Source organism: Calonectris borealis, chromosome Z (assembly GCF_964195595.1).
Source record: "Calonectris borealis chromosome Z, bCalBor7.hap1.2, whole genome shotgun sequence".
Lineage (NCBI taxonomy): Eukaryota > Metazoa > Chordata > Aves > Procellariiformes > Procellariidae > Calonectris > Calonectris borealis.
Genome location: NC_134352.1, coordinates 23,017,230 through 23,044,530, shown reverse-complemented (window position 1 = coordinate 23,044,530; position 27,301 = coordinate 23,017,230). Strand labels below are relative to the sequence as shown.

The window sequence follows — 27,301 nt, the reverse complement described above, 5'->3', positions numbered from 1 at the left end:
TTAAGTTCTAAGAGAGATGTAAGGGCATGTTTTAACACATACCTAAAAAACTTTTATCCCCATTAATAACAGTGAAAGAACTGTTGAGTAGTATGAGAAATGAGAAGCAAGTTCTGTCTCTACTACAGACCTCATTAGGCTTGGAAAGTCTAAGATTTATCAGCAGCTTTTAGAGAAGTTATGTCCCTAAATCAAATGGACTATTAAGTATATTTATTTATTACTTATTATTGCAAGAGGTGAAACTAAATTACACTGGCCACATGACTGCTATATACACAGTTGATAGTGTTTAAAACACAGTAGTAGGATTTAGTATGGCTTACAGTAAAGGTCAGTGGGTTTAAGACAGAGGAAGAGAAGAAATTAAATCACTTAAATGGTGAGTCACTTCAAACTTTTTACTTGCTTACATATACAACTTTGCTGTAAACTTTATCCTTTTCAGCATATCCACTCGTAATAAAAAGTTGTCATGGAATGATTAGCTGCAATATTTTACGTTTTTTCCTTCAAATGACAAACTGCATGCTGTCCTACAGAAAATGATGCACAGTGGGTCTCATACTTCCCTTTCCAAGTTGACAGCCATAAGGTCTGTGTTTTCCAGCTTAAAGCTTAAAATGCTTTCTCTTAAGACACTTTTACATCTCTTCTTATAATACATATCTCTCAAATTTAAAACTGACCTGCTCAGTTGCACTGTGTGCTTCATTCTTTTGCAACTCTTGCATCTGAAAATCTACAGTGAATGTTTATATCCCAACTTGTTGCAGAAAGCCAAAATTCTTCTAAAGTCTATATTAAGATTAAATCCCTTGAATTTAAGAACGTGGACCAGAAATCACTTTTTATCTTATCAAAAGCTTAAGCTTACCTCCTCCATGTTCTGTGAGTTAAGAACTGTCATAGCATTACTGTAGGCTTTAAAGAAACGTCAGCATGGAGATAAGAACAGGGAGATTTCAGTAATTCATACTGAATTTGTTGACAATACTGCTGTGCGAAAAAGTAAATACAGATTCAGATCTAAAAAAAAAAAATATTTTTTCCCACTGATTGCAAAAAAAGCCTTTATTCTCTCAATGACTTTGGTCAGGAATATATCAAGTAATGACAACAGCATGTCTATTCAGGACGTTTCAATATTCATGCAAAGTTTTTCTCAGAGCAGTCAAGAAGAGATCGCATATTTTTATGAGCAGAAAAAGCTCATGGGAGGTTGGAGTCCATCCCATTAATGATGTAGTTCTGGGGACCGACACATCAGTCAGTTCAACAGGACTTTAGGAAAAAGTGTTTGTAATGGTGTCACTCCTTAGCACAGAGTGGTTTGTGCTTTTAAGGTGTGATCTTAGAAGGCACTCTATTAACAATTTTAGATGACAACTTTATTTAGCAAGAAGAGGCAAGGAGTTGTACTTCAGTCATCTTGTGCTAATCTTGTGCAATTTAATGCATCCATTTCTGGCAAATTACTTCATGCTAATACAAGCTTGATCACTTAAATGAAGTTACTCTTTCCTATATTTAATATCTATTAATTTAAGAATACACACACTGTACCAAATACTGTGTCACAATGAAACATGCAACAGTGATTAATCTCATCAGGTGCCTAGAACATGTAATTTCGTCATTTACAACTTTATTGGTGGGGAATACATCCGTTATGCCATCTCTCACAATAACTCCCTGTATACTCAAGAAGACCCATTCAGAACAGTATTTTCCTTTCCTTATACAATAGCTTCATGTTACCAGACACACAGTCAAAGTGTTAAGAGTAATTATATACGCAAAGAGACATCTAAAGTGCAGAGCCTGTGGGATATATACTTTTTATTTATGTTACTGCAGAAAGAGAGTACTGAAAGATTTCTTCTGCATGAAGATGAATAAAATATTTTCATTAAGCTTCAGATGCTGCCCACGGCATTGCTTTTAAATAAAAATGCTTACTTTCTATACAGACACAGCAAAGTGGTAAGCAAACTTAAAACACATTCCTTTAATATATCAAAATGTTTCCAAGGCGATATTATTAAAATTATACCACAGTTCCCAGTAACAACAAGCTTCATAAAGGAGGTGGTAGGGAAACTTTATCCAGTTAATAGTTTAAGTGCTCTTCTTTTCTTCACCCAGTAAGTTCACTGTTGCTTTCTTGGCTGCAGGAAAATAAAAACAAGTATAATCTTAGAGGCCTACAGACTAAGTGGCTTATTCAGTGTTCTTGAGCTGCATAAAAAAAAATAATTTTCCTTTTAGGTCGCAAAAGAAACATCACAAAAGAAAATCATAGCTTTTGTATACACATACACACACAGAGTGATAAAACTGATCATATAAAGATTTTAAAAAATAAACCATAAGCAAGGAGCAGCACAATAAACAGCGCAGACTGACTTAAAACTATTATATCAATGAAATAGAGAGGCTCACAGTGCTTAGGACATACAGGTTTACAGCAAGAAATGCACTACCAAGCTGATGAAATAGGGCTGGAATAACGCTAATATGTGTGTGTGTACATGCACGTGTGTGTGCACAACTTACTAAAGAATATATGTATGTGGAATTGATATGTAAATATAGGAAAAAGAAGAATAAATGACGGAATGAGGACAGAAAAATCCCATGTGCAATATGGAAGAATATTAAGACATCTGTCTAACAATACAGATTCAGGAAGGGTCATGGAGCAAAATTTCCTAGTTGAGAGTGTAGTTGAGAAAGGCAGACCATTTAACTGCCAACAGGAAAACTGCTTAAGTTGGTAAGAGGAAATGAGACTGCAAGCGCTCCCTGGGGGAAAGGAGACTTAAGGTCCTTTGAACATAAATAAATTTCCTTTCAAATGAAATTTAAGCAAACCTTTGTTTTAGCTACTTAATACCTTTCTTTCTCTTACTCATAAAACTCATCAGACGTTTTAGAGTACGAGGGTCCACTATCGAATGCAAGGAAGTAAAAGCAAAAATCAAGCAATCTACAGGCTGTGATAAAATTTATTCTAACCAAATAAAAACCTAAGTAATTTCTTTAAGAGTGGGCTCAGAATCCTTTGATCACCAGAGGAAGGAAAAGTACAAAAACATATAGACGGGAAAACTTCATTTCACATGTTGCTGTTCATTGGAGTTAAAGGATTTGCTTTACTATACAACTGACAGCCCTTCTATACTACCAGGTCTTTGAGACAGTATTTTAGGAGATACAAGAATACACTGAAGCAATAACTGTATTTATGGAAGGTACTTTGTGAGGATGTTTGGACCTGCCTATAGAGTGTTTATAGTGATATGTATGGTGGGAAGACACACAAACTAATTAGCAGTTTCTTCCACTCATACAGCTTGCACTCATTCTAGCATAACTGCACTCCTAGAAAGTAAGATCCACTGCAACCCTCTTTTCCTGGCATCTTAACCCAAATTTAACTTCTCCATTATAATTTACATAGTCTTTTTACAATTTTTTTTCCCCCAAATGATGAATATTAACGGTAATATTAGAGTTGCCTAGGGAAATTCCTCCTACTTTATGTGATTAGTGAATAGTCTTCTCCTCACCTTCTTTAGTGATAGTATCTGCAGTCTCTGCAGCCTTGTCTTTCAGGTCTTTAACAACACTGTCGAGCTGAGCTTCGTGCTTCAAGAAGAAAGGCCGGATAATTCGATGATAGAGCAACTCTGCCCCATTAGAAGGGCTTGGAGCCATACACCACAACAGGAAGCCACACTACAAGGAACAAGAACATCTGCGTAAGTAGAAGAAACGAGTAGGAGGCAAGGTGTAGCATGCCTTCCTAACTCTGCCACAGACTTTATAGAATCATAGAATTATAGAATCATAGAATCATACAGGTTGGAAAAGACCTCTAAGATCATCACGTCCAACCGTCAACCCAACACACCATGTCCACTAAACCATGTCCCTAAGGGCCTCATCTACACGTCTTTTAAATACTTCCAGGGATGGTGACTCAACCACTTCCCTGCGCAGCCTGTTCCAAGGCCTGACCGCTCTTTCAGTAAAGAAATTTCTCCTAATGTCCAATCTAAACCTCCCTTGGCGCAACTTGAGGCCATTTCCTCTCGTCCTATCGCTTGTTCCTTGGGAGAAGAGACCAACACCCACCTCGCTACAACCTCCCTTCAGGTAGTTGTAGAGCGCGATGAGGTCTCCCCTCAGCCTCCTCTTCTCCAGACTAAACAACCCCAGTTCCCTCAGCCGCTCCTCATAAGACTTGTGCTCCAGGCCCTTCAACAGCTTCGTTGCCCTTCTCTGGACACGCTCCAGCACCTCCATGTCCTTCTTGTAGTGAGGGGCCCAAAACTGAACACAGGATTCGAGGTGCGGCCTCACCAGTGCCGAGTACAGGGGCACGATCACCTCCCTACTCCTGCTGGCCACACCATTTCTGATACAGGCCAGGATGTCGTTGGCCTTCTTGGCCACCTGGGCACACTGCCGGCTCATGTTCAGCCGGCTGTCAACCAGCACCCCCAGGTCCTTTTCCTCTGGCCAGCTTTCCAGCCACTCTTCCCCAAGCCTGTAGCGTTGCCTGGGGTTGTTGTGGCTGAAGTGCAGGACCCGGCACTTGGCCTTGTTGAACCTCATACAGTTGGCCTCGGCCCATCGATCCAGCCTGTCCAGGTCCCTCTGCAGAGCCTTCCTACCCTCCAGCAGATCAACACTCCTGCCCAACTTGGTGTCATCTGCAAACTTACTGAGGGAGCACTCAATCCCCTTGTCCAGATCATTGATAAAGATATTGAACAAGACCGGCCCCACTACTGAGCCCTGGTACTTTAAAGCAGTACATTATCCCTGTCATTTTGTATGGTCACAGTCCACACATCAGTATAGTTACATACAGTGAATCTTTACATTGGAATAATTTCATGGATACTGATGGGATAAAGGAGGAGGGCTGTAGCAGTAAAGCTAATTTGGTAACAGCTATATCAAGACTGCAAGTACTTTTTTTTTTTAGGTTAGAAGTATTAAACCTGATTAGACAAAACATCAGTCTCTCTCGCTACTTCTAGATCACGTGGCACAGGCCTGATTGAAGGTCTAGGTCCCTAAATCACTTAAATCCAGCCAAAACACGTCCTCTCTGCCTCCCTGCTTTGAAAACGCAACCGGGGAAAGAATGGGATTGTGTGCATCCCAGAGCTAAAGTGACAAGGAGGAAAGATATATCTAAGCTACACATAGCGCACAGACAAGGGTAACGCTTTTGGATTGCACAGTTTAGGTATAGCTTTTATAGCACAATCTGCTCTATGGGGGGGAAAAACCAAACCAAACCAAAAAAAACCCCAATCACCACAGTGTTCCTGCATCTTACAAAGGGGATTGGAAAGACAGCTATTGCATATATTAAAAATAAATCTGTCTTTACTACTGAAGCACCTTTATTTGGCTTCAGTTCCACTGTCATACACAGTTATGCAAAACAAGATCAAAACATTTAAGGGACAGGAAGTGCTATAACTAAATTTGCTTGAGCTCTGAAAGTATATATTAAAAGATTTTACAAGATAAAATGGCAACAAAATTAAGCAAATTTTCTCAGCAATTGTACAGTTCTTTCCAGTACAATATTATTCTGTATCAAAAGCCTCTCCCAAAAATAAAGGCAGAACAGCTTTCCACAGACTACCTTTTCTTAAAACACAAAACACAACAACCCCAGCCTCAGCCAAAATGTGCTTTGTTTTGATGTTAGACACGGTTAAATGTTTCAGGATTTCCACACATTTTTGGGAGGAGAGGGAGAGAGAAAGAAAACACAATAACAATTCAACTCTTCCTCCTGAAAAAAAACCCCATGACACAATTAGCTAACGTTAGGCACCAAAAATCAAACTAATCATTTAAAAGACAATAAAACCATAAGCAACTTAAAAGTCTGCATTTAAATACAGTAGCACTTATTTAAATAGCTTAGGTTCCAGAAGTTTTCCAGTTTTTACAGCAGTATCTACAGCAGCCAAAGAGATGTTTCAATGCATGTGCTAGAGCTTCTGAAAGTAATTTAAAAAATATAAGCAAAGTTTCTTATTTATTTATGAGGTTTCCAGTACACTGCTTAGTGCAAAAGCATTTCCTAGAAACTAGTTTGATCACAGTATCCTTTCAGAACTCCACTAGCCAGACATTTCTGTCTCCTCTCCTTCCCCTCATACTTTTGATTCTCACTGTAAAACTACCAAGACAGAACCACATCCAAATACTTGTTTTGGTATTACATAAGAAACTGCTAAATAACAATTTGACCATTACAAGGTGATTTAAGTCAAGAAAGGTTATTTTAAAAGAAAGGTTCTGATTTGAGTTTAACAAAAAGAAAAAAAAAAGTAAAATCCCATTTCAATTATGAAAACCACTTAGTCTTCTTCAGGCAAGCCTTCCAAATATTTTGGAATATCTCCCCTCTATTTTTCCTCAGATAAGGGATATTGAATTTGAATGTTCTGTAGGTTCTGCTCTTCATACCTGTGTATACAATTTTGGCTTTGTCTTCACTGCAGGGCACACCACAGTAGAATTGATCCCCCTGACACACATCAGTTGAAGAAAACAACTGTTTTTGGAGGAGATTGCTACTCCTTTTTTCTTTAAGGCCACTTCTGATTCCCCTTGCCCTCGAGAAAATGAGTTATATTTGGTGCTGGAGAAGTATCTTGACAGGCTGTCTGTTTTGAAAAGGATCACTGATTCCTGGGGATAGCAACTGCCTTCTACAGAAGATTTTGCCAAATCAATTTACCATCCTTTTAGGTAAGCTTTAAGCTTTCTTCTTTAAACTAATCGATCATGGTGTCAGAACAGAACAACTTAAAGCAGTGTTTGCCCAGAAGACAAAGAAAGGTTTCTCAAAGTAAAGCATCCACCAGTAAGGATGCCTACCAGGAACATTTCAATGCATTAAAAACAGTAATTCAACATGCACCACTAAGTAGCAACTGATGCACTACCATTAAGCATGGTCAGAGAAAATAAAGGCAAAAAGTGATGGAATATCAATTTTGAAAAGCTTGTATTATTTGGAACTTAATATAACAGAAAGAATAAATGGTACTATCTTATGTTGTTACCTTTCATTAAAAGCTGAGAAGTATATTGGTTTTATTTCCTGTTAAATTACTGACAGTAATTTTACTTGTCCCAATACACAAAGACGTTACTTAGTTCTCCTTTGTTTTAGGAAATCCCTCAGCTCTAAGTCCAACCTCCTCTAAAACTAAAAGAAATCGAATTTTCCCTTTTCTTGCCTACAAACAAAATTAGTCATTATGATTTTACAGCTTTGTCCCAGTCAAGAACAAAATCAAATCTTTTAGTTATAGATTTCTTCTCAAATACCTATTACTTTTGAAAGGTACTGAAACAGATGTTCATATACATTTTCTAGAGTACACATACCAAAATTGCAAATCTCAGTCTTTTCAAAGCTTGAGAATGTCAGGTTGCTAACTTAGTTTATTTTTCCCTTGTCTCTTGTGAAACTGAACTAACATAGACTATTAAAAATAAAGTTGTTTGTAAAAAGGTCCAGAAAGCTCAGAGTGATAAAATTGTTAACCGAAGAAAACAAAAACCAACTATATTCTTTGTGACCTTCCAGAGCAGCCTGAAGAGGGAATGGAATTCATGCAATAGAGTGACTTAGGCAGGCACCTGAGCTTAGGCAGGCAGGTGCTTAGGCAGGCACCTGAGCTGGGTCTAACCCACTTGGGTCTGGTGCTAGCAGCTGTTCTTGTCCTGGCAGCGCACAACCAAATACAGCTGCGTTTGCCACTACAGCAGCAGAAGTGACTGCAGCTGAGAAACACAGCAAGCGTGCCCATGGCCAGTTCCAAGCTTCTACAGACAGATCTATCGAAACCCAAGACACGCCTCACATGACCACAAATATGAACACACTCCTAAGAGACAACTGCAGTCATTAAAACAAGGTGTTCATTTTAAGGGAAGTGAGGTAGCTCTTTCATCAAAATCAATAATTAATTGCACGGGGTGCATGGGCGAGAGGAGGGGATCTCTGCCTTGAAGCAGGGCCAGACTGACACATTTGGCACGTGGCTACACTCACAGTGAACAACTCCTGCTTCATTTGACTGAGTGTCTTATAGCAGCAGTTTGCATAATGCGCCCAATGTGACGTCTCTGCTAGGAATTGTGTTCAGAAATAGTATTCTAGTATTTCAAGACAGAACTGTTAGTAGAGTCAGGAGTCTCCTCTCCTTCCCACAACCAAGAATACCCCTAGGATGATAATCTCTGCTACCTTCACTGGCTACAGTGTTTTAATACCTGAATGCCAAAGAAATCTTTAAATAATTAACAGAAGTATTGAAAACCAGATCACATACACATGAAATCATGAGTTGCATCCATGTCCTGTGCTTCAGAGAAAAAAAGCAGATAAATAAAAAGTAGGCATTACAAAAAAATGACAAAATCCAAGAAATCTCAAAACAGCTTTCAACTCGAGAACAAAAGTATATGCAAATATCGTAACATATTCGAAGGAGTTCTTGAACATGCCTTTCTCCCACCTACAAAAACTCCTACTGTGCTGAAAATTTTGAGGTGTCAGAGCCTAGACTCTGGATTTAGTGTTATATGGGAGCAGCCATGATCAGTGTCTGAGCCCTGCACATCAAGGTATATAGAAATACTGAGCAGCTAAAACTCAGTCCGCTTCTGGATTGGAAGCTACAAGCTGTATCAAATAAATGTGAATGTGCAAATTTATCATATTTGGAAAATGAACGCAAGCTTGAAATTTGCATGAATTATGTATCTGGGCTTCTATATCCTAACATCATAAAAGAGATATGACAAACTACAAGAGGTTTTAGTCGTGGATGGACTGAAAGTTGGAAGCTGCCTGCTTCCTCCTTTTCCCTACATGGAGTAACTTCCATCCTTCCACCCAGTCAGCAATGCTTTCCGATTCTCAGCCAACACCTTCTGCCTGCCTTTGTATCACAAAAGTAAACCTCTCCTACCGCCCACTACTGAGAGTAAATACTTGACTTCTGTGTGCCTTCAGCAGCTATCATAGAAAGCTGTGCATTTACTTTCCTTATGTTTGCTTTTGCTGAACTGAGAAAAGTACCTTACTGTTGATGCCACCACTACATGTAAATGTAGCACTTCTGATACACTATTATCAGAGCCATCGGTGTGTGGTTGGTCTTTATCTGCTAGGTCAACCTGAATTTCAATTGCATGCTCTTCAGAAAGAGTGCTATGCTGGCATGAAGAAATCATTGGCACATCTTTTACCACCAAGACGTTAGAAAAGCAGCTCTGAAAATACACTGCATGAATTCAGAACTGTGAGTATAACATCACTGCAGAGAATGGGTAAAGTCGTAAGTCTACTAACTGTAAGGTGAAGTTGGGGATGTGAAATAACTGCGTAAGTGGTTAAGAACAGATTCTTCCAGTGTCATAAGCAATCCTTTTGGATCCTATTCAGATCAGATGAACTTGCACTTTGATCACTATTTGGCTTGGTCTTAATATATTAAAAGAGTAAAACTTTCACATATGTGTTACCCATGCTAAACTTCAAAATTAGCAGATTCTTCTTAGAAACTTTGCAAAACCATTAAGCTTAACATGGTAAACATATTTTCATTTTTGATTAAGGGAAAAAAATAAAGGGGAGGGGGAGAGACAATTAACTTTGTGAGACAGACCAGAATATTTTTAGTTTGAAGCCGCAGTTCAAATATGTGCATTTTCTTAGGGAGCTAGGGAAATAAGTGTCCGAATGATTGCACAGTTGATGCCTGTTAAAGATTCAAAAGGAACAATGCAGAAGTATAACCAAGCTGTCCAAGTGAATTTTTGTCTTTAAAATACAGCATTTCCTGGAAAACATTTGGCAACATCAGACCTTACCGTTCAAATTTTACATGACCCCACCACAACAGCTGGCAAGCAAATCCTTTCAGGAACTTTGGTGGGGCTAAACCAGGCTAACAAAGCAAAAGAGAAGGAATAGAAGAGCCCATTGAAACAGAAAATAGGTACCAGTTCTTTAACGTAAACAACTGACACTCCAGCAAGCTAGAATGTCTTCTACCCAACAGCATACATGGTAATTGGCTATCTCCTAGAATAATTTAACATGTTAAAGTTGATTGACAATACACTCACACCTTAGCTGACAAACAAAGCTTGGAACACATTAAGCGAATCATTGTTAGTAGTCAAATCAAACTAACAAATGCACGTTAGCAACAAGCTCCTCTGATACCTGCCATTTCATTTCAGGAAAGGCTTAATTAAAAACGAAGTCTGTACGATTCAAACTACTCTTATGTTGCAGTTTCCTTCTTTGCTCCCAATAGCACAGATGTTAATACTTCCTTTTGCTGCCTTTGTGATTTTACTCTCCACTTTCGCTAATGCACTTAAGGCAAAAATAGAGCCACTCTGTAGGCTTTACCATGTGCTGTCATTTTGCCCAAATTTACCTGAACACCAAGACAACGAACTGTCTTTCCACAGTACAGCTACATCTCCTCTTTTTTCCTAAAACATGGCAGATCTTTCCCTGCCACTCATCCCAGCTTCCCCTCCTGCCTCACAAAACCATCAGCTGTAAACAGATCACTTTCATAGTGCTAAATTACATGTAACCAGCATCTAAAAATAAGGTGTGACCCAAAAATGATTCCAAGGGAATCTCTTGTCATCTATCCATTCTTGAAGACATTAAATCATATACACCAAAGGTCTAATTTTAGGAAAGGAGTCACGTGAACTAACATACCTTTAGCATGTAGTAGAAAGGGAACCAGGACAGAAAGATATCAGAGAAAAATTCCACTATGCTGAAAATGCCATACACAACCCAGTAAGTCAGCCACTGTGTGTCATCATCTTTGTTGGGACTTTCAATGGCCTTGATTCTGTAAGGAAAACAAAACAAGTGAGCAGATCAGTAGCATCAGTCTCATCTATAATGGTGAAGTTTTTATGACTCAGATTTGTTGTTACATGTGAGTCCTCGTAACTTAATTACTCTATATGCTCTACAGAAGAGAACTAACATACAGAACTATCATTCAGACAACGTGCCCAAGATCTTTGAACAGCAAAGCTTTTCCCTACATGTCAGACTTCAAAAATAAAAGATACTCAAGCTATTTCTAGCTCTGTGGTTACAAAAAAAAACCCAAACAAAAAACATGAGCATTCCGACCTTGTTCATGAGACAATTCATGGGACAGGAAAGAGAGGGGATAATCTTTGGCCAGTTCCAGTTCTGGATGCATTGTGGTAATCCTGACCAGAAGACTATTGTATCGAAGCATTAGTGATCTATGTAACAGGTAACCAGAGTGAGCCCAGGCCTGTGCTGCACATACAGCCTGGCTTTCAGGCCTGTGCTGTGCTGCACAAATTCCCTGGTCACAGGATAAACTCAGCCACCTCACTGAAACAGAGGATCCCACAGGCACTGGGTACCGGAGAGTACACCACCTGCATGGCCTTGCCCGTATCTAACAGTGAACATCTTCCTTCTTTGACAGTAGGAACGATGAAGAGTTCTTGTCTTGAAAGAAAAATCCTACAATAGCTTACATTATCAAAATGGGGTAACCTTGTCTACAGATGAGGTCTGCACAGTGTGCTCTCCGTGGATCGGAGTCCCGTTCAGTGCTGCACAACTTGGGGTTCCCAGCATCTACAGGTATATAAGATTGTCTATACTATTCTCTGTTTCTTTGTATTATGCAGCTCTAACAAATAGCATTTTAAATGAAGTTTTACAGAATCGGAATGCCTTTCTTACTGGGATCGTAACAGAGCAACATTTCCTGGAGCAAACAGCATCTAGATAAAAATTTTAAGTCTAGTTCAGGATTTTGAAGTGAATCTCAAGTATCATTACTCATAATGTACACGCGCTAGATTCCTCTTTGAAAAAGTAAACCATAAGATTTGCTCCAACTACTAACAAGCATTTGGTCTACAGAAGCAGAGGAGATCCAGTACACCCCGCCCCGTACAGTGAAGACTACGTATCTGCACCACCAATTGTTTTGCTCTATAAATCCATTCCTACAGGACTTGCAAATTCTGATGTAGACTATGGTATTAAGAACAGGGGGGAGCAATCTCTAGTAAAGTCTTGGGCTTTCTGCATAATGACTAACTGGGTTTTTGTTCTCCAACAAATGCTAGGAGAATGCAGTTCAAGTTTATAAAGTTCTAAAAATAGGAAGTTGAAAGAAAGACGCACATGTGCTCCCTTCAGTAAAAGTAGTGATCTGGACTCAGATTAGCACCGTAAGAAGTTTTACAAGGAAATGCTAGCAACTGTAAGCCTGATAATGTGAAGCTTAAGAGTATTAAAAAGCATTTGTCCTCTCCACTCATGCCGTAGGATTAAAATCTCATTCATTTAATGAATTTAGTTTTAATTCTTTTATAACTTATTCCTTTAATATGAGCTATATTGTTGCTGAAGCAGCATCTGTGGGATATATCAAAGGTGCAAAGTTTTCTTTTAGTCCATAAAAAAGACTGAGAGTTGGGGAGGTTTACAAAATAGAAACCAGATAGACGGCCGGCCCGGTTTGTGAATTGAGAAACCGTTTGGACTCTGTCACTTCCTAGTTCTGTAAATTAAGGGCGGGGGGAGAGATCAATCACATGACATGCCTTATGTTTTAGCAAACGCACTGGCAAACCCACCACACGCAGAGAGAATTGGCATAGCTACTGGACTGAATTACTTTGAAATGCAATACAAGGATCTGATACTTAGTTTATGCATTATTTCCATTGGAGTTTGTGGCTGGCCAGCAGGGTTCTGCAATGGGGGAAGCAACAGCCCTTGCCCTACCCCACTATGCACCATAAGGCGCTGTTACTGAGGTACTGCATCAGCACAACTGGAAGAACAGGTTTTCCACAGCAGGAGGTCTGCTTGCTGCTGTTCCTAACAACAGAGTGTTAGGAAACAATAGTGCAAGCAGTCTGCTCAAAGGCAGTGCCAACTTCAGCTGCCCTCCCACTATAAACCACATTTTTTCTATGCCCCCATCTCTCAGGTATTCTAATGCTGCCGGGTGAGGGGGCCCAAAAAAACAAACAAACAAACAACACAGGAGGTAAGGGAGAGGGCTACTGATCCATTTTCAAGGTATGAAACTGTATTCTGGACAGAAAGAAAAAGTACAAGTGACTAGTAGGGAAGTTAGAGTGGTGGATAAACGGAGGAGAAAGGAACTAACTGCAGTTTCTCAGTGTTAAGGAAAACTTGCTGTAGAGGTTCATCGTGTGAATTTCCCTGGTTCTGCTGAGAACTTCTCCATTAGAGGCATACAGGGGAAGGCTTATTTTCCTGCAATAAGCATGCTAGCTTGGTATTTGTGAGAGAATGCTTTGCAGTGAAACTGCTAACGGTCTTGCTGTTTTCCAGTCATCGTCTGAAGCCATCCATGGATTTAAGGATGCATTAATTTTTTTTATTAAAGTCATCTTAGTAATCATGAAGATCAGTTTTCATAAAAAAGCTTAGAATCTCCAATTTTGTAGCAAAGGGCAGATGGCATATCACTGTGTTAATGAGGCATACTCTACCATTTTCTCTCCTGTAAAAATGGACGGCCTTTGAGAGTTCCTAAACGCAGTGCCACAGGTGTGCTCCCTTTGAACATTCACCATCTGCTGCTGTAGTTCCTTAAAGTGATGTCTTGAAGGGAATACATGAACAAGACACTTTCTTGGTCAGATAGCCACATGCAGTAGTACTACAAGTAGTCAAAAACCCATTTGATTTAACCAGCTGATATGCAGCATTAAACCCACACGTCCTGTTTTTTGCACGCTGTAGGAAACAGCACATTTCCCCTCCTTCTATAATGGTCTGATCTAGGTAGGCACCATGGGACAAGCTCAGGTGGCAGACCCCCACCACACCCTCTAAGGTAACAGCCACATCAGCTCTGAAGAAAGGGCACAAACTGCGTCTGTTAGCAATGACTCCAGTCCCAATTCCATTTAGTGGGAGGGAAGGAAGGAAAAAATGGATATAGCAGTGCCATTAGTGAATGAAAGTTTTAACTGAAGTCAAGGAAAGGCAAGTATTTTATAAATATTCTGCTTCTGAATGGGAAATAAGCCCCTCAGCTGAGACTGCCAGTGGAAATCCAGTCTAACACGTCGCTGTTTAATAAAAGGACAAAAGTTATCTCCATCCTTTGCTACTTACACACTATTTCAACAGTAAGTCACAGAAAATACTCCTTATCCAAGAACAAGTAAGTACAGTAAGTTATGTAGAGTATCTGAACGGATAGGTTTTTTGTCCATTTATCACTATAACCTTTTCAACATGAGAATCCCACCCTAATTAGACTTATTCTTGCAAGTTATTCTATAAGTTATTAGGTATTGTCCTGGCGTAATGCTCTGCACAATTAATCTTAGGAGATACATCATACATGTCACTTCAAGCCAAGAACATTTCATTCTTCTCCATGTTAAGTCATGAATCAACCAGTCTGATATTCAAATGCAATCTCCATCAATAACTGAAAAGATACAGATCAAGAGACACTGGTAGTACAGCCAACTTTAGGACAGCCTTTTTGTAATAGTTATTTATACACTGCAAGAGCAAATAAGTCAGTCTCATTAGCACATAACATTAAGACTACCTAACGAAGGAGCATCTAAAGCCTATAGTTTCAAATTTAAAAAGAAAAGAGATACTGTGAGGTTTTGTTGTAAGTTTTTTCTAATACTGATGTGACTAAATTCCACATTGGTTATGTGTAGTAATTACACATCACAAAGGATTTTATATGGTGCTTACACACTAACTGAAGGGGACTTTAAATAAAGCCTCCAACAACTATTTACAGTAGTTCTGCACGTTGGAAGTAAGAGCAGTCACTAGGAACAGCTTCCAGTAGACTAGATGGTAAACACCACAGCCCAGTTCTTTCAAAAACAGATGCCTGTCCAGCAGTGAAAATGGCCTGCCATGGGCCAGCATTGCAACTTGTGCAGACAGATGGGGAGTCAAGTAAAAACTCCACTTTTAGCCAGATCTGTTCCTCGATAACTCCACTAGCTGGTGATGCCAACAGGGAAGAGTGGAAGCTGCCATGCTGTCCAGTGGCCCAGGGCTCATATCAGCTATGTAGCTACAGTATCAGCGTATCAGCTCAATTTTGACTGTGTGCATCCTAGAATCAGTCAAATTGAACTCTAGATCCAGTGTGGTTACTTTATCCTGTTACTTGATAGTAACAGATACTGGTCTAATTTTAGCAAGCTCCAAGTTGAGTTCTTTCACTTAACGCATCTGACTCGTTTCCACAAAAAATCAGCTCTTTTCAAAGGAGAGACTGTTACACACTCCTGAATTAGCTCTGGCATAACAAATCATTGTTAGAGTTAGTTCACACATACAATACTCACAGAATGAGCATATTAAAAGTACACCAGTTTTGAGTTTGGGTTTGGTTTTTTTTTAGCTGAGTCCAGCTAATAAGATGTGGAAACCAGAAATAAAGAAAGAAATGCCAAATTTTATTGGTGTAGTCTCATATGAAGTGATCACTCAACTCCTTGCAAGGTGTACCTGATGACTCTTGTATAAATAAAGTTACAAGTTTAAGACAAAAGATTAGCCCCTGTTAAGACCATTGCTTATGCAGTAGTTTGGGAAGACTGGACCATTTTATGTATCCTTCCTTCAGTTTTCTAATCACTGCTCTACTAAATGAGTAGGCAGTCATATATGTGACCCTCTCAGCCAAGCATAGCTCTTTTTTTCCCCCGTTTAACTTTAAAAACCCCTGAAATTATCTATACTTCTAGAGCTTATACTTACTGATCTGCCCCAACTCTTTACAGCAGGTTCTGGTGATTCAAAAATAATTTACTTCTAGCTATCTATCCGGACACCCCTGTAGGATCAACACCCCATTGCATCATGGATTGAGAATCATAGAATCATTAAGGTTGGAAAACACCTCCAAGATCATCGAGTCCAACCATCAACCCAACACCACCATGCCCACTAAACCATGTCCCTAAGGGCCTCATCTACACGTCTTTTAAATACTTCCAGGGATGGTGACTCAACCACTTCCCTGCGCAGCCTGTTCCAAGGCCTGACCACTCTTTCAGTAAAGAAATTTCTCCTAATCTCCAGTCTAAACCTCCCTTGGTGCAACTTGAGGCCATTTCCTCTCGTCCTATCGCTTGTTACTTGGGAGAAGAGACCAACACCCACCTCGCTAGAACCTCCTTTCAGGTAGTTGTAGAGAGCGATAAGATCTCCCCTCAGCCTCCTCTTCTCCAGGCTAAACAGCCCTGGTTCCCTCAGCTGCTCCTCATAAGACTTGTGCTCCAGGCCCTTCAACAGCTTCGTTGCCCTTCTCTGGACACGCTCCAGCACCTCCATGTCCTTCTTGTAGTGAGGGGCCCAAAACTGAACACAGGATTCGAGGTGCGGCCTCACCAGTGCCGAGTACAGGGGCATGATCACCTCCCTGCTCCTGCTGGCCACACTATTTCTGATACAAGCCAGGATGCTGTTAGCCTTCTTGGCCACCTGGGCACACTGCCAGCTCATGTTCAGCCGGCTGTCAATCAGCACCCCCAGGTCCTTTTCCTCTGGCCAGCTTTCCAGCCACTCTTCCCCAAGCCTGTAGCGTTGCCTGGGGTTGTTGTGGCCCAAGTGCAGGACCCGGCATTTGGCCTTGTTGAACCTCATACAGTTGGCCTCGGCCCATTGATCCAGCCTGTCCAGGTCCCTCTGCAGAGCCTTCCTACCCTCGAGCAGATCAACACTCCCACCCAACTTGGTGTCACCTGCAAACTTACTGAGGGAGCACTCAATCCCCTCATGCAAATCATTGATAAAGATATTGAACAAGACTGGCCCCAAAACTGAGCCCTAGGGAACACTGCTCATGACCGGCCACCAACCGGATTTAACTCCGTTCACCACAACTCTCTGGGCTCGGCCGTCCAGCCAGTTTTTTACCCAGCGAAGAGTGCACCTGTCTAAGCCGTGAGCCGCCAGCTTCTCTAGGAGAATGCTGTGGGAGACAGTGTCAAAGGCTTTACTGAAGTCCAGGTAGACCACCTCCACAGCCTTTCCCTCATCCACTAGGCGGGTCACCTGGTCATAGAAGGAGATCAGGTTGGTCAAGCAGGCCCTGCCTTCCAGGAACCCGTGCTGGCTGGGCCTGATCCCTTGGTTGTCCCGCACATGGCTTGTGAGCACCCTCAAGACGAACCGCTCCATGATCTTCCCCGGCACCAAGGTCAGGCTGACCGGCCTGCCGTTCCCTGGATCTTCCTTCCTCAGTTTGGTACCTCCCTGTCATCCTCATTTCAGACTTATCTTGGCAGGCTGCCTCCGTGACATTTGGCATAATTTCAGTGAAACAAATACCTGCGTATTTGTATTTGCTTTATCATTTTGTCCTCTACATTTTCATCCATCAGTTAAAAGCCTTCTGTTTTCCATCCTTCTTCCTCTTTACTGACTCCAATAGCAGAGTCATGCATTTGCAGATACTGAAAACATTTTCCTGCCAAATGCACTTACACAACTGCTGCAGTATAAGTCTACCATCTCCCCTCTCTCAAAATTTTGTGTATCCAGAAGATGCCAGCAGACAAATTCATGAAGGATAGCCAGGGGGCTCACTGTCTGTGCAGGGACAGATATTCATAGAATGGTTTGGGTTGGAAGGGACCTTAAAGATCATCTAGTCCAACGCCCCTGCCATGGGCAGGAACACCTTCCACTAGACTAGATTGCTCAAAGCCCCATCCATCCTGGCCTTCAACACTTCCAGGCATGGGGCATCCACAACTTCTCTGGGCCACCTGTTCTACTGCCTCAGCACTCTCATAGTGAAGAATTTCTTCGTTATAGCTAATCTAAATCTAGCCTCTTTCAGTTATTAGAAGACAACAACAAACAACATGACAGCAGTACAAAGGGTTCTACCTTCGTTTCTTCAAAGGAAATGAGACTGAGGCAAGAGGAACACGTGTCATTTTGCCCACCAGTGAAGTGAGTCCTACAGACTACATGTTAACTCAGCACAAAGCTAGATTCCTGCAAAAAAGCAGCAATCTTCTCATTTCATTGCTCTCTGCTCATTCTTGGCCTGCTCTCTTCCGGAACAAGTATTTGTAGGGCCACACGATGAGTCAGTGCCCCAGCTCTGACTCAGGTTAAAACCAGCTTCTCCCAAACACACACCCACACACACGCAGGCTTTTTGTGCTGGGATTAACATGCGTCGGTGCCTCAGTCCAGCCTGCCAAACCATTCGGTTACTGCTTGTTCTGCCACACAGGCCCGGCGACGCAGGTGGTGCTGTGCAGCAGGAGCTCCAGCGGGCTTCAGCTCTCCACTCCGGGAGAAGCCGTCCATGCACTCCCTCTGGAAGCGGGATTTCCTCCACTTCCACCCTTAACACAGGCAAGGAAAGTCACGGCGGCCTTCAGCAGGGCGCACCAGTGTGTGCAGTCTCAGCCTAAGCTTTAACAGCTTCACCTATGGCTGTACTTGTCCACATTAGCAGTTACACCAGCACTGCCTCCTGGAGTCTAAAAACCCTGTTTTGGAAACGTCTAATCCCAGTTCATATCACAGAAGTCTTTCAGGTTGTCTTTCCTGAAGGTATTGACAAGAAAGAGAAGCGGCATGCAGTGAGGGAGCTGCGGGAAAAGCCACGTTTTCCCTGCGTAGTGCAGACATGCTGCATCCCGCCCTAGGAAGCCACTTGCTGAGGATCCACAACACGCTTCTCTACCTGTGACAGCCCGTTCTGTTAGAGGGGAAAAAACCATTTCACATGCTTGGGTTGCCTCTCCACAGCTGTTACTGTTCGGGGTGCAGAGATCAAACAGCACTGTTGTGACCAAACGGAGAAGAGCTGGGCCCTTGCTACATGCTTACAACAATACAGGAAGAATAAAAGTTACATTGTCCTGTCAACCCATGTTGCACTGTGGAGACTATATTTCAAGTGTAATTTTGTTACAGCTCTACTACCGGTTTTCAGTTCTGTTTACTGCAATATTGGCAAAAGAATTATAGTATGGCCTTAATTTATACAAACTTACAGTAAAGCATGAAATCGTGGTGCAACATTTTCAGACTTGTCTCATTTGGTAAACTGTTGCTGTTTTGAGGTAGTCACTGTGTAAGGAGTTTTTAAACTAGAAACAATAATCCTACAGTTTTAATTATTGAATGTAATTTAAAAAATTCACTCATCAGGGAGTGGGAAAGGGATTCAAGTTTTAGGCTGAGGACTAACTTCTGGGTTGAGGCTGGTTTGCAGACACCCGAAGAATTTCCTTTATGAGTACAGTGCTAGTTGCTAAGCTGCGTAGCAACAAAATTTTGTAATTTTTCTTTTTAAAAAAGTTTAAGTTTTATCTAGACCCTCACATGAAAGTCTGCATTTCTTTTTCTAACAGCCAAAGACAGCCTCATTATTCTCATCTAAAAATTGTGTCTTGCTCACTGTATGCATAGTGACAAGTAGGCTTCCTTCCTTTTGGGATAGTAAGATGTTGCCAGCTCTCCTGTGTCAGACAGCCGCATAGCTGTGAAGACTTTTAAAATGTTACGAGGGTACATCACCACAACAAAACAAAACAGGAAAAAAAGAAAAGCAACTAACAATAATCCACATTTTTTTAATCTCACTTTGACTCCAGCTCACTTTTTCAGCATTTTGGAATCGGCAATGCTACACTTTAAATGTTAGAAGCATGGTGACTCACCAGAAGGAAGAGTAGTTTAAAAATATATTCCTGTAAACCCCACTGATGTAAGTGTACCTATTCCTTTAACATATGTAGGCCTGCATCAACCAAGTCTCTAGAGGTCAATACAGAAAGAGAGGAGTGCATGCAAGATGCAGTACTGCAGTGCATCTTGACCAAGAAGGTCTGGTAAAATGCCTTTATTTATGCCTCAAACATATCCGCAGTCCCTAAAAATAGTATCTACATCAATTATAAACTGGAAATCTTTCAATGAGTTCAATTCAGATTGATTTATCTGTAAAACAAAGACCTTTATCTTTTTAACCTAAATTTAAGATACGGAAGATAAATTGAGATTTTCCTTTCATAATATTAGACTCTCTCTTGCATCTAACCACTTGCTGTCTATAGAAAGGAAAGTACATAATTTGTCCAATAAACATATAAGACGGCTTTTATTTTAAATGTGGCACTCTCAAATCTAAAAGACAAAAAGCAAGTATGTTTGGAGGAACTGATTTGGCAGAACATATACAAAAAAGTCAAAATACACTTTTTAGGGTCTGAAGCCCTATGAAAGAAGTATCAGCTGTGAGAGGAAAGAGCATAGGTGCACACAGATTTGGAAACTTTCTGCTTATATTTATACTGAGCATTGTGAATGTGGTTAGATACACCAGCTCTCTCATATCCCTTTTATAAAGCAGCAGCAGAGCATTACTTTTGAACATTAGCATATCATGAACATTTTCCATGAAGGAAAAAAGTAAGCATTCTCCTCAAAACTTGTTAAGAGAAAGCAAATTTGCTGCCCTAGCTCTCAACAAATACAGGAACGATTTTACATTTTCTAAACAACTGTGACCAAAGAAAAGCAGTGTTCCTATTTTAGAGGTATGAAAGAGGCAAAGGAACTAGGAGACAGGCTCAAGACACCATGACAATATTCAAATTAAGACTTGAATTGTGTGTTTATACTTCTCGACAATCAATCCAGATTGTTTCCTGTTTATAAAATGCCACGAGCAGCACTTACATAGTAAAAACAGCTAAACTGAAATAACAGCACAAAATTAGCCAAAGCACAGACAGGCATGATTGTACTATATTACTTTTCTACCTTGAAGACATCCGTAATAAGTTCAGACATTTTACTGCCCAAAGCTATTTTCATCTTTGCAATTTTTAAGCCAAACATGACAGCACTTCTGAAATTTCCAATCCTCTGCATGCATTTCTTAGTTATCAAAGGCTCCCTGCCTGCTTGCACTCTCTCTAATTTTTTTGAGGCAGTTAACCACCGCTGGCTATGGGTGGAGCTACATTTAAACAGGCTAGCTCTGGAAAGTTTAGAGAAGCAGTGACAATATTGGCAATGTTATTTATATACTGCAACACTCACTTCTTCCATGTACTAGCCCAAATATTGCCTTGCACAGTTAAAGCTTGCTAGAAGTATAAAAAGTTGTTCTATCATCTGTGGTAAACTTTTCAGTACTGATCTACTGCAAATGCAAAAGCCTGCAAAAAAATATTAGATTTCACCTTAAAATTAGTTATTCTATTTCATCACATAGCACTTAACAGAACTTTAGGGAATAAGACTAGGGTTTTATGACAAACTTTAATCCAGGTTGTCTGACTTACGGGGAAACAGCCAGATAATGTTTACTTGGAAAATTGCTGCTTAATTTTTCCTATGTTAAGAGCCTTGGGTGGGTCCTTGCTGGGGACTTGGCATAAAAGACTTGGATTTTTGGGAACATCTTGTATCACTAGAGAAGAAACTCCTCCATGTATAAAACCACTAAAGAGTTACACAAAGCAAAGCTGAAGGTGAACATGAACAAGGGGGAAGGGGAAGGGAAACAGCTGTGCCTGCCTGAACCTGTAAGAGGCATTAACTGGGGAGTTGCGCCCACCCCTCACGTTGAGCCTTGGCCGAGGCAGCACCGCAATGATGTGAAAGCAAGCAGCAGCACAGCTGCAGCTGTACCACTTCACGCCGACGGCCAGGCACACTCCATCTGCTAGGCCTAACCCAGCAGCTACAGCCTCCAGCACTTCTCCACTGAAATTCGCACCTGCTGCAAGGCACACACTGACAATGAATACATAAAATGATGTAAACAACAAAAAAAAACTCCTACAGAATTATACAAGCCCTGACAGGCAGATACCTGCACATCTGTAGAACTGTCCTGGTTTCATGTGTGAACAGACCGAAATCTGAGCTGAGCACCCTTCTCTGGGTTTGTTTTTTTTCCAATGTATTTTCTTTCAGGCAAGCACAGAGATAAACAGTAACTACCATGACCAAGGTAATCCAGGACTAAAATCCTAATAAAACAGATTTGGAACATGCCTAATGGGTCACTCACTCAGTAGCCTGTTTGCCATTTTAAACAACGGTAAGGACAGGAGGTGATCTCCCTAGAAGAACAGAGACATCTGTCCCACTCCTTCATGAGTCTCTTCTCTGCTGAACAGAAGCCTGACCCAGTACTTCCTCGTTTTTCACTTTAAAACCATTCAGTCACTGACAACACAGAAATGATACACTGATCTACTTCACAACAGAAGGAAGTAAGTTAACTGGGGAAAAGTAATCTGCTTTTTCCCTTTCAGTACCTTTCTGAGACATTTCAGGCTTGGATCCATGGTTGAAACACCTGCATAAACATCAAACTAATACCTTGCACAATACATTTCGTTTACAGCTCCTAACCTCTTCCAGAAGTCACACCTTTTACAGCAAAAGCCATTTGAGGGTGTTTGCAGCTGATGAAAACAGCTGAAATCTGTTTTCTGCCCAATGCTAGGAAGCAAATCTCACTATTGTCAGTTCATACAGCAGGCCCTTCAGCTGTCATTTCAAGGGGGACAGACCAAATAGAAGAGAGGAATAAACAAACCACCCTGCCTAGTGTTCTTTATGCTTTGGGACTTTATGCTTTATGAGCATGGGGGACAGCACTTGGCAGCACCTGACTGCAGTACAGGATCCAGAGCAGCAAAAACGAAAGCAGGAATCACTCCAGTAATTCAGCTTTACCTTCTTGCAGCTTAGCCCTGCATTAGGAAAGAGATCCTAGGAGTAGATATGGAAAGTGGCATGGTAGCACCAACGCAAAAAGAAACCCATACGGTGGAAGAAGGGTAATCACCAAAGAGGATTCTTGCTCTTTTTCATGGTCAGGCAGTCCATACTTGACTCCAGACTGAAAGCATCTCAGGAGATAGCACAGGTGTCCCAGTGTGTTGGTGTCAGACTGATCCCGTAACACTGTACAGGCTAGTAAGGGCAATACTGCCTATCCTGAGTTCACACACCTCACTCCCAAAAAAGGGAAAACTGAATGGGACCATGAAAATGTGTGCACTAGCACATGTCCTCCCATGTCTCCTCTGCACCCACACTGCTGGCTCTACAGGCTTGCAGGCAGAGCAACGCATCTGGGGAAAAAACCCTACGTACCCGCTCTGTACTTGGGAAGGAAGGGAAGCGGATGGGATTGAGCCCTTTTGTGCTGTCAGCAGGCTGCTTCATGAGCTGGAACCTGTCTGCAGGCTGCCACTGAAAGACACTGTCATGCAGCACATCACCAAGATTATCATTTTCTCCTAAAAATGTTTCAGCATTAAAAAGACGACTAAAGGGAAAGCATTAACTGAGCATGAATTGGAAAAAACAGAACTGGCATTGTATTCACGTGCATGTTATTCCTCATGGTTTTTTATTTAAGTAAAATTTGTAGCCAAGGACAATGACACATGCACCCATTACTGAAACAATCCAAAACAAAACAGCTCACAGCGCTAACACCCGGGAGTCAACTTTTCACATTAAGATACATTTAAAACCACCTTCCAACATGAAAAAGGGTAGACACCCTACAAAAATATTTTAAGAAATTAATTTTCCATATTTGGAAGAATAAAATTGGAAGATAAAACCCCATTATTCATATTTGATTTGCTACTGTCTTGCCTCCACAGTTCTAAGAGCTTTTATCAATTTATTCACTGTATTTGCATATGGCAGATTTAAAATATAATCCCAAACCAGTTTTAAAACCAATTTAAAAATTTAAATAGGATTTTAGAAAGTAATTATGTAAGTTTAAAAGTGACCTAAGTCAGACACAAAATATTACATAAACATAATCCCTACACAACTATTTTAATGTTTTGAAGCTTTGTTGGCTGGTATTTTCACCTTCAGATTTTAATGAAAACATATCTGTAACTAATCTTTTCACTAAAAATTGCCTTAGAGAAAACAAAATCTAAGTTTCTTCAGAGTTCCCGGCCTATTATCTCCTAAATTAGTGCTCACCAGAAACAGCATTTAGAAAAGTGTTGCTTAGTTTTAAGCATCACAACCACAAGATGTTTCAAGAGAGTCTAAAACTAAATCAATCTCCCACATCTCTGAAAAAATAAAAGAGAAGGAACCTATTTTGTATTGCCCAGGAGCTAATTACAGAGAACATATTTTTAAAAGTTGCTGACTGTATTTAAACAGAGTTATGTAAAAGGCAAGCACTGTGTTTCAAAGAAATACCAGTATAGTTGGGAAGGACTTCCATTTTATGAACGTATCAGACTACACAGAAGGTTTTATTCAGTACATTTCTGAAGTCTTTTGAAACATACTCCACTGTGGTCTTACCTAGCAGAGAATCCATTTTGGTCTAATAACAATATAATGCCCATAAAAGATACCAGATATTCTTAAAAACAAAACATCTAAGGAAGCTTTCCTTTGAAAAAATGAAGTATTTTAAAGTCTTTTACACCCAAGAGGCACTAACGTGTCTTCCTTTCCATCTTCTCATCAGCTAGGTGGTTTTGAAGTAAATAGCACTCCTTAATGCATCTCTGTCTCCGGCCTGTTACATGACCCAGTGCTTCCTATAAAACACATGCTGACACTGCAGCAGTGCCTTCCTGCATGTCTGGCAGTGCCCTCAACTAAAGATATCAGTGTGAGCTTTAGCAAATACCGTTACAACAGCGATTCTCCCTCCTGTTACTAGCAGCAGGTAAGACACCGCGATCCAGCATCTCACTGAAGTCGACGAAGCTGGGAACCCAAAGCCGAGACATAACGCACTACAGGAACTGGTTTTCAAGGGCGGAAATTACCCAGCCACTCCCATTTGTAATTATTACGTAGCACTTGCCGGATGGGAGAAACGTCGTTTGCTACTTAGCACCTTGCGCCTATACATGCTGAGGGAAAGGGGTGGGCGGGAAAAACAACATTCTGGAGCGTGGTCCTGGAACGCCACCGTGACAGACTGCACCAGCGCAGGGCTGTGATTTTGCAACAGTATTCTCTCCCCCGCGGGTAACACATGCAACCACCGTGCTAAGAGGAGCAAAAGTCGCGACACTCACGAGACGTAGGCGGGGTAGCCGAAGCCGATGATGTTGCAGAGCAGGGACGCGCTGTAGCCCACCACCAGGTACACGGCCACCGCCCCGACGATGGCTGCGCGGGGAGAGAGCAAAGAGCCGTTAGCGCGGGCGGCCCCTCACCCCGCGGCGCTGGAGAGGGACGTGTCCCTGCCCGCCCCCGCGCTCCCCGGGGCGGTCCAGCGCCGCCGGGGGAGGACGAGGAGGAGCGGGACGGGCGCGGCCGCTGCGCCCGGAGCCGCGGCCGCCGCCATGCGCCGTTCCGCTCCAGCCCCCGCGCGAGGCGCCCCCGGCCCCGAGCGCCTGAGGGGACCCGGCGGAGGAGGGGGGGGAGCAGCTGGAGCTCACCGGTGGCGATATAGGTGCGGTTGACGCCGGTCTTGCTCTCGATCCGCTCGAGCACGGCGGTCATGCAGTTCTTCTCATGCAGGAACCGGTCAAACCTCTGTCTCATCGCCGCGGTCATGGCGAGGCCGCCGCGGGCACCCGCTCCTCAGCCTCCGCAGCCCCGGGCGCACGGCGGCCGAGCAGCAGGCTCCGCCTCTGGCACCGCCCGCCCGCCCACCTACCCACAGCCGCGGCGGGAGGCGGCACCGCGCCCGGCCCCGCCGCCGCCGCCGCACCCGGCCGGTGGGAGGTGGCGAGGCGGGGGGCGTCGCTCGCCGCGGGAGGGCGGCGGCAAGCAGCAGGGAGCCATCTTCCGCCGGCCCTCGGAGCCGCGCCCGCGCCGCGAAATGGAGGTCGGGGGGCGCCGCCTGGCCTGGGCAAGGCCCCCGCCTTGTTTCCGGGGAGCCCCGGACACAGACCGTGCTGCGGCACAGGGGGAGGGGGGGAACCAGCGTCTGCCTGCGGCCTCCTGCCGTCCTTGCCTTGCGAGCAGGCGGCACGGTCCGGCTACGGCCGTGTCTCTGCCGCGGCGCCGGGACTGATTTTTGAGTTTAGGGGAGCGGCCTGTGACATCCCTGCAAGGAAGTTGCTCCTTGTTTAAGTGAGCAGGTAGTGAAACCCCTGAGTAAACGAAGCTAAGGAGAAGGAGGGCCGACACATAGCCAGCTCCGGTCCTCTAAAATTGCTCAAAAGGTTAAAAAAAAAAAAAAAAGCAGTATGTGTTACCACTAATTTCAGATGTGATGAGCAAAAGGCAGAAACGGATGGTAGGAATTGACACGATGTAGAAGAAACGCTATGACAACATCATTGCACAGCTACCCAAAAGGTGTGTGACTGGATCGAGGGCAGTGGCTCCTAGCTGTAAGTGTACCCTAGAATTTATGGTGTGCACAATGTTCTTGCCAACAAAATATAATTTATTGGCTATGATGTAGTCCTGGAAACTTCCTTTGCTGGGCTGGCCCTTCCCAGCAACTCCTCTGCATCTGACTCAGCATTACAACTAGCAACGTGGACTCTCTATGCCTTCTGCAAATCTGTGTCACTCCTAAGCATGCCAGAAAATACAAATCAGTCTTCCAAAGATTTTTTGTGTGTCTTATCTTCACCTAAGGGAAATTTAAATGTAAAGAGCGCATTGTGCGTTCGAGCTGTCACTGTTTTGGGGGAAGGCATCTTGCAAAGAATTTAAAACAAATTTGTTTAACTGCTGAAATACCTTTTCTTCTTTCAAGTAGCTGTCTTATTAAAGGCAGAAGTGAGGAGAAGAGGGATAATAATACCTACTCCATAACGCCGGTTAAAAGGTTTGTCCTGTAGTTTCAACTTTTTTTTGTGATAAAAGGTTTCATCTTGTTTAATGGAATCATAAAATCCAGTCATGGATCTCTGGAGGTTATGAAGTCCAGTCTTCTGCTCAAAGCAGCGCTAATGCCAAAGCTAGACCATGGTGCTCAGGATTTGGACCACTGGGATCTGAAAATCTTCAGGGATAGAAATTCTGCAGCCTCCTTGGACAGCCCATTGCTGTGCTTAACTGCAATCACAGAAGATTTTTTTTCATGTTTGAAATTGAAATTTCCCTTGATGTCATGTGTGACTGTTTCATCTTGTCCTTTGCCCTGGTCCTCTGTACCTCTGAGGAGGTTCTAGTTCTCTTTAACCT

At 42.2% G+C, this 27,301-nt stretch overlaps 1 protein-coding gene and 1 long non-coding RNA gene across 3 annotated transcripts; one reads left to right on the top strand and one right to left on the bottom strand.

Moving 5' to 3' along the window:
- Positions 1-387: 387 nt before the first annotated feature.
- On the bottom strand, positions 388-25,814 carry REEP5 (receptor accessory protein 5). The gene is made up of 5 exons (XM_075136690.1): positions 25,594-25,814; positions 25,228-25,321; positions 10,817-10,955; positions 3,576-3,744; positions 388-2,171 (listed from the first exon to the last, which is right to left on the bottom strand). Exons 1-5 carry the CDS (start codon positions 25,709-25,711, stop codon positions 2,122-2,124), a joined length of 570 nt encoding a protein of 189 aa, XP_074992791.1. The 5' UTR covers positions 25,712-25,814; the 3' UTR covers positions 388-2,121.
- On the top strand, positions 3,700-12,417 carry LOC142075415 (uncharacterized). 2 transcript variants are annotated; one of them, XR_012670875.1, is made up of 3 exons: positions 3,700-3,767; positions 6,549-6,798; positions 11,580-12,417. It is a non-coding gene; the product is annotated as an uncharacterized LOC142075415 (long non-coding RNA). The 2 variants fall into 2 exon arrangements; XR_012670874.1 differs by lacking the exon at positions 3,700-3,767 and having other exon boundaries at positions 6,441-6,798; positions 11,580-11,740; positions 11,815-12,417.
- Positions 25,815-27,301: the final 1,487 nt, after the last annotated feature.

Bases quoted from the DNA above. Each gene is read 5' to 3' on its own strand.
- REEP5 (XM_075136690.1), bottom strand. From the start codon at position 25,711: ATGACCGCGGCGATGAGACAGAGGTTTGACCGGTTCCTGCATGAGAAG. The intron at 10,956-25,227 runs GTGAGTGTCGCG...TTTTCCTTACAG, and splicing joins GGCTACCCCGCCTACGTCTC to AATCAAGGCCATTGAAAGTC. The intron at 2,172-3,575 runs GTGAGGAGAAGA...ATTTTCCTGCAG, and splicing joins AGATACTATCACTAAAGAAG to CCAAGAAAGCAACAGTGAAC.